This window comes from Poromitra crassiceps (assembly GCF_964638095.1).
Source record: "Poromitra crassiceps genome assembly, chromosome: 18".
NCBI classification, from domain to species: Eukaryota; Metazoa; Chordata; class Actinopteri; order Beryciformes; family Melamphaidae; genus Poromitra; species Poromitra crassiceps.
The window spans coordinates 31,944,544-31,952,043 of NC_139636.1; the positions used below are offsets into that span (position 1 = coordinate 31,944,544).

Here is a 7,500-nt window from a genome sequence, read left to right on the forward strand (position 1 = left end):
TTACCTGAATTTGGATATCTGCTGATACCGATATTATGCCGATGCCAATATTTTTCTTGAATATACAGTACAGGCAAAGATTTGGCTTTTTTTTTTTTTTTTTTAAACATACCTTGCAAAAAGCAGACAAAATTAAGAAAATATACAAGGCAAAGAAGGATACTATTATACATGGGCAAATTACGGCCTGCGCTGGAATTGCAACAACAACAAAAAAAAAAAAAATCCCCGATTCCGATCCGATTCGTGAATCAGTGCCAATATCGGCACCCGATACCAATATTGGATCGGATCGGCCCCATCCCTAGTCACTCCCACTTTTAATATTGTAATTGGCTAAAAAAAAAAAACAGTTTTGGCATGCATTTGAATACACATGCACATACACACACACACTGAAAGGGAGTGTGTGTTGTTGCTCTCCCAGCCCAGGCACCTGCTCTCCCCCACCTTGGTGCTGCGGAGGCAGAGGGGCACATGCTTTGACTTCTCCACCCTGCTGTGCAGCCTGCTGCTGGGCGCCGGCTACAACGCTTACTGTGTCAGCGGCTACGCGCTCAAGGAGATGTGTCTGAACGATCAGAGCCGCCGGGAGTGCCCCCTACTGGTCACTGAGGTCAAGGTCAGTGCTTGTTGTTGCTGTGACCACTAAGCTAACACCGCTCCACCTTCTGTGTGGACTTTGTATGTTCTCTCTATATTTACCTGGGTTTCCCCCCGTATGTATAAACAGATGAACGGAGTGCGTCGTGTGACGTCACACATTGGTTTTGTGGATTCTCCATTTGAAGACTGCAGTTTGGCGTTTTTGGACGTCGCCATCTCGGTTCTCCCGCAGCTCATGCGAGACCAGGTGGTTTGCCGCAGAGCCGCAGAGCCTGCTATATATACAGTCGGTCTGTGTGGGAACGCCCACAAAATGTTACTTCCGGTGTCATTGTGTCAGTAGGTCACATAGGAGAACGGTGGGGGAAAAACCCCTCATATATCTCAATGGGCTGACTCACCAGCGGAAGGTGCTGCGCTCGACACTAAAGGATTGGGGATTCAAGAGCAGGTACATAGATGTCTGTTCAGATGTGCGTTTACTGCGGTGGTTGAATCCCCGATCCTGTCTGCCTGGGCTGGGCTATAGCAGCTAAATGCTAACTATGCTGAATGGGGAGAACGGGAGGATTTTCCCCCATGCTGACCCATTGACCACTTCTATGACGAGACACGAAGAGCCACACCAAAACTCCAGACGGATCTGTGGATAATGACCTGCCAGCTGTTTAACATGAGCTGCGATTGCGTGGAAGCGGATCTTATACCGGATCTTATACCGGCGGTCGAGGTAGATAAGATACGGACTCGCGGGAGTGCGCGTAGGCCGGCTAATTGTTGTTTAACATGCAGGCCAACCGGCTAGGAGCAGGTTATAATACGGATTCCACTGCATGTTAAGAAGTGGCTTGAGTAACGAGATGTTTGATGGGGGGGCTCATGTCAGTGGGGGGAGGAAGCGGAAGGTCACCCAGGGTGATGGGGGAAGGTGGGGCTATGTTCCTCCTGTAATCCACGATCATCTCCACTGTCGTGAGCCAGGTTGTTTTGACTGCATCAAGTCACCAGGTGGTCGACCTCCTGCCTGTATTCTGACTCGTCTCCATCTGTGATGATGAGCCCGATGAGGGCGGTGTCATCCGCCAACTTGTGGAGCTTGACGGACTGGTGACTGGAGGTGCAGCTGTTGCTGTACAGTCCCAAGAAGTATGGAGAGAGAGGACACCGCCCTGGGCAGCACCGGTGCTGATGGACCGAAAGTCAGTTATGCGCTTAGCTTACCCAGCCTCACGTGCTGCTTCCTGTCAATCACGTCTAAAGCATCGTCTTTCGTACAGTCTATTTTAAACTCTAAACGGGTGAGTTATGTCAAAATGCACCCCTGGGGGGCAGAGAGATGAATGAAGGAAGCAATGTTTGTGGAAACAGCAGATCGCCACAGCGTGCGTGCGTGTGTGTGCCACCCACTCGTTGCTGTGGGTAGTGCTATCACTAAATCACTGTGTGTGTGTGTGTGTGTGTGTGTGTGTGTGTGTGTGTGTGTGTGTGTGTGCGTGCGTGCGTGCGTGCGTGCGTGTGTGTGTGTGTGTGTGTGTGTGTGCAGGATGTGATAACGGAGCAGAAGCCACAGGTGAACAAATACACTTTGAAGCCTCCAAGGGAGCTGAAGAGTCACTTTGAGAAGCGACAGGAGAAGAAGAAACAGGAAGAAGCCCGCGCCGCGCTGCTGAAAAAACACCAGGAAGCTCAACGACTACAGGAGGTATAACATGATGGTTGTATTGTAGAAAAGCACTGCTATATTCTAACTGGGAGTGGCATTCATATCCCCCCCCCCCCCCCACAAAAAAGAAGAAAATATCCATTTCTTCCTAAAGAAAAAAGGTACCGTTGTTACTCAATTAGTTTGGCTAATTTGCTGCGATACTGCTGCCGTAGCCTACGATCCAAAAATTGAAAATAGTGGCTGAAAATCAATTTTCAAACAGAATCAAAAAACATAAAAACAATCTTAAGTCTGATTTCATTTTAGCCATTCCCTTTTTATCATTATTGTGCTTGCTGAAAGCAAGGCACAATCTATAAACTCCTATTTTTCGATCTGCCAAAAGTTTTGCACGTAATATCTCCCACATTTTTCACACTACATAGACATGCAAGACCTCAAAGCGTGCGGCTCATTGATGACAGGTGTGCTATGACTTTGCTAAGAATTTCATCAAGCAGTCGGGGGGCGCTATTCACGATTAAGTGCCATTTTTCCCCCCATTGACTTGCATGGGGTTTCGATAAATCTGGCAAAAATTTGCATTAAATTAGCTGTATCTCAGAAACCATAGAGAGCGACCTAACTTGGTAGGAAGGTTCACAGATAGGCCTTTTACTATCCACGAAAAAATTACACCAATTGATTGACCTGGTGGTGGCGCTATAACGGCGCATTTGAACTGCAATCTATAAAGTCCCCCATACTTATTATTATTATTATTATATCTGCCACTTTTTTGGCACGTTATGCCGCCCACATTTTTCGCACCACATAGACATTCCAGACCTCAAAACATGCGGCTCATTGATGACAGGAAACGTATGGTGTTGTTAAGCGTTTGCTCAAGTGGTTTGGGCGCTATTCGCCATTAAGCGTGAGTTTTTTTGGTACAGGTGTGTAGGGATCTACTCTGAGCTGATAGGAAAAAGATTGTCATTTTGCCTATAGGGGGCGCTATAGCAGCATTCAGTACCTGCACCTCACAATTCTTACATCCATCACACACACTCACTTTCGTTTCTTTCTGGATTTGATCTTTCAGATTTTCACTGAAGCACACACAGCTGTCTGCGTAGGAATAAATTGTTATTTTATTTTGAAGGGTGGGAGGAAGTGCTGATTCATTGTAATTCTGTCCAGCCTTACTTCTTGTATTGATACTTGATATTTGACGCACGCACGCTATTATAGACATCAGACACAACTCTATATATACCCCCTGTATTATTTACAGGTGGTATTTACTCATGGTCTCACTCTAATTTGCATAGTTCTGTTAAAAAGCACTCTCTCTGTTAAAAAGCACATCCAAAAAGTGTTCTGGGAGCAGAATCCGGTGAGATGCCTTCAATTGCAGTAGGAAAGAAACTGTCTGTGGGGTTTCAAAAAATCTTGCATTAAATTAGCTGTATCTCAGAAACCATAACAGCTAGAGCTGCCAAGTTTGGTAGGGAGGTTCACAGAGTGAAAAAATACACCAATCGAACTGATGGTGGCGCTATAACTGCCCTCTTTATGTCTTAGTCTATAACTTTGGAACCGTAGCCTCTACTATCAAAATATTTTTTTCCCTGGTTTCCTTGGCTCGCCTCACTTTCACTCATTGCTGTGATCTAAAAAAAAATACACCTCTTGACCTGATGGTGGCACTATAACAGCCCTCTTTACGCTTTGATCCGGAACCCTTGAACTCTACGGTCTACAATCAAAATTCTTTCACCCCTGGATTCCTTGGCTCCTCCCGCTTCTACTCACATAGGCCCGCCTATAATTGTGTTTTTTTTAGGAAGTCTCTTGGAAGTAGTCTGGGCACCTTCCATCCCGCTTTTTGTCATGGGGCGTAAACCACGGAACCAGAATGAACACCGGAAAGCAGTGCGCCAAAAAACGTCTTTGTTGCCGTTAGCTTGACGTCTCTTGCCTCGATTAATTGTCTGATGCAGAGCTTCTGTATTGGCTTAAAAGATGTGAGATAGTGAATCCGCAATGTTTCTAAAATAACTTCTTCAAAAACTTTGTTCGGTACGTCCATCTTTTGTTTTGTTGTTTGCCGTTCTGATACTTGGGTCAAATTGTCAAGTTAACGTCAAAGTTGATGAGCTAGAAACGCTGCCCATCCCAGGTAGGGTGACAAAATCAATTGTGAGCGGAAGCCAGGCTCTTTCTCGCCGAGAAGAGCCTGGTGACGCGAGGTTACTTGGAAGAGCTGCTCTTATGGGTGTACCTCTGTCAGTCCAGTATCGGATGAGCTGCAGCCTGCAACAAACAAACAAACAAACAAACAAACAAGTGAATTTAGAGCATGGAGTTCTAGAAAGGTCTTAGGAAAACTCTTTTTGTGGAAAACACAATTGACTCTAGATGCACTAATGCACTCCTACCAGCAAAGAAATGGTTTTAATGTCAGCGTAAACAAAGACAAGATGCTGACATGCACTCATTTTAGCCATAACATTGCAAAGCAGAAGCTTTTCAGTAGCTTTGTAAATAGTTTCTAGAGAAAGCTTCACGTCTTTTTTCTTCTCAAAAAATCAACCTGGCAGAAATAGTGACTTACCTTACTCAATGATCTACAGGGGATTGGTGGTCAGTTGAACTTTCATCCAGCACTTTCTTTCTTAAGTTTCACTTTCTTCTCTAAGTTTCCGTTTCCTTCACTTTCAATGTCCCATGATGCTTAGCGGTTTATGTTTTTTTTACAGCAAAGGACATGTAAACAAGTATTATATAAAAATGCTGTATATTGACGTTTGTCTTCTCCCAGATTGCATTGCGGCTTACATCATGAGCCTGTATGACATTATACAGCCCAATGCTGTACATCTATGTTTAACAGTGTAGTCGACTCGAGCATTCATGCATTCGGATTCGTAAGTTTGAGACAAGGACTTGGACTTGCTAATTGATAAAGACTGTTTTTTTACGTGTTCCGCTCGAAAACTGGGGACTCAAGACTGGACTTGGACTGGAGATATAGTGACTTGACTACAGTGGTTTCCCCCTCCCTCCCCAGGAGAGTGAGCGGCCGCCTCCGGATGCGTTGCTGGGCCTGCGGGTGCACTGCTGGGTGCTGGTGCTGTCGGGCAGTCGGGAGGTCCCACAGAACTTCTTCATTGACCCACTGACCGGCAAGAGCTACCCCACCGCCCGTGGCAGCTTTGATGCCACCTCCCAGGGCAGCTTCCTGGGCATCGAGAGTGTCTGGAACCACCACAACTACTGGGTCAACATGCAGGACTGCAGTTACGGCTGTGCTGTGAGTTAAAGGCAGCCACACATCAGTCAAGTCAAATGTGTATGCGTGTATTGTATTACAGCTCCTAAAAGATGTTTTATACTGTGCCTCTGTCTTGCTGTGTATCTGCATGCGTGTGTGTGTGTGTGCGTGTGTGTGTGTGTGTGTGTGTGTGTGCGTGTGCGTGCGTGCGTGAGTGCGTGCGTGCGTGCGTGTGTGTGTGTGTGTGTGTGTGTGTGTGTGTGTGTAGGATATGGTGTATGACCTGGAAAACGCTGCGTTGTGGGAGTCTGTGCTGCACCGTTCAACTAGCCAGACGCTGTTGATCAGCTCCGCCATGAAGGAAGAGGCAGAGTTGGCCATCCTCGATGACGATGAGGAGGTGTGTGTGTGTGTGTGTGTGTTCCATGTTCCATTTCTCCCTTCTCGCTCTCTCTCTCTCTCACTCTCTTTTCTGTCTTTTCTCTCTGTGCCCCTCTGTTTCTGAATGACATGCTTGATTCTGAGAACATCAGAGTTTTCTTTACTGTAATAAAAGGGATTGATTTGTGGTTTGAGACCCCAAGTTGACTGAAATTGACACCATTATATGGACAACTTTACTGTTTTGAGCAGTAAGGGCAGAAGATACATTTGCATGGTGGTTTTTGTAGCTGTGGGGTCAGATGTTCAGCTGACACAGAATCCCAGCTGAAGATAACACTGAAAGATAAGTTGCATGAGTTTGATGCTGAACATTGTTGTTGTTGTTGTTGTTGTTGTGAAGGACGAGGATGAGGAGCCCAAGTTGTTTGAGATGCCGCCATCCTGGGTCAGCAAGATCACCGTCTCAAAAGAAGGTAGCTGCACAAAAGCTCCGTTGATCTGACCACCTCGTACCAAACCCATTTAGAGATGGCACCTGGTACTGTAACACCTCTGTCAATCGCTCTCTCTTCTCTAGACATGGAGACTCGCTGGCCAGGTGGAGCAAAGGTGACCCACTATCGTAAAGCTAAGCTGGAGAGGTTCTCTCCCTACCTGCTGCCGGATGGCCTGGTCACACGCCTCACCACATACAAAGACCTGGACTGTGAGTGTGCCAGCCAAATGAATTCATTCAAAACACCAAGGAATCCCATTCATCTCATGTTTAATGCTATTGTTGAGTGTGTGTGTGTGTGTGTGTGTGTGTGTGTGTGTGTGTGTGTGTGTGTGTGTGTGTGTGTGTGTGTGTGTGTGTTGTAGGCACTGAAGCCCGTGTGGTGAAGGAGTGGTACCAGCACAGACACGACCATCTAGAGGAGAGGGAGCTGAGCAAGGCCACCAACTTCACCACAGAACGCTTCAGACTTGGACGGACTTTCTGCCTTAAATGTAAACCTGTATTTCTCTGCTGTACGATGAACACCCCCTCTCCCCCCCCCCCCCCCCCCCCTCCCACACACACACACACACACACACACAAACTCCTCAGTGATGGTGCGTTTGTTTTGCTGGCCGGCTCAGCCCACAGGTACTTGACCCTGACTGCGGAGACTGAGCGTGAGGTGGAGTTCTACGGCCACGTCCGTGCTGATGGCCTGGCGCGAAGGGCAGAGCTGCCAGGTGAAATGATGGAGACCTTCCAGGAGCGGGACGACTTCCTCTACTACCGGCATGTCGTCTTCGGCCGCCACGTCCAAGTGTTGGGACCAGGAGAGACCCCCAAGCTGGGAAACCGACCGATACAGGTACGTGACGCCCGTGACTTAAAACGAATGTGGTTCAAGGGCCGGAAAGAGTGTGTGTGTGTGTGTGTGTGTGTGTGTGTGTGTGTTCGAACTCGGCCTTCATTCGATGTCAACTACCTGTAAACTTTCATAACAGACAGACAGGCATATAAACACCTGGCAAAGTACTCAGAACGGCTTCTGTGGTAGTTCCCGCTGTCACCAGGGCCACATTTTGCCATGATGACACACACACACAC

At 47.1% G+C, this 7,500-nt stretch overlaps 1 protein-coding gene across 1 annotated transcript in view; it reads left to right on the forward strand.

Annotated features, from left to right (window-relative positions):
• The window catches only part of ccdc135 (coiled-coil domain containing 135), a gene marked incomplete at both ends in the record, with an annotated part of 18,583 nt that overhangs the window by 3,255 nt on the left and 7,828 nt on the right, over window positions 1-7,500 (forward strand). The window contains 9 exons of the mRNA XM_083654831.1: window positions 428-622; window positions 734-853; window positions 2,150-2,308; window positions 5,328-5,570; window positions 5,839-5,931; window positions 6,316-6,388; window positions 6,493-6,621; window positions 6,777-6,905; window positions 7,038-7,261. Coding sequence (XP_083510957.1) covers window positions 428-622; window positions 734-853; window positions 2,150-2,308; window positions 5,328-5,570; window positions 5,839-5,931; window positions 6,316-6,388; window positions 6,493-6,621; window positions 6,777-6,905; window positions 7,038-7,261 — 1,365 coding nt within the window. The remainder of the gene's footprint in view (window positions 1-427; window positions 623-733; window positions 854-2,149; window positions 2,309-5,327; window positions 5,571-5,838; window positions 5,932-6,315; window positions 6,389-6,492; window positions 6,622-6,776; window positions 6,906-7,037; window positions 7,262-7,500) is intronic.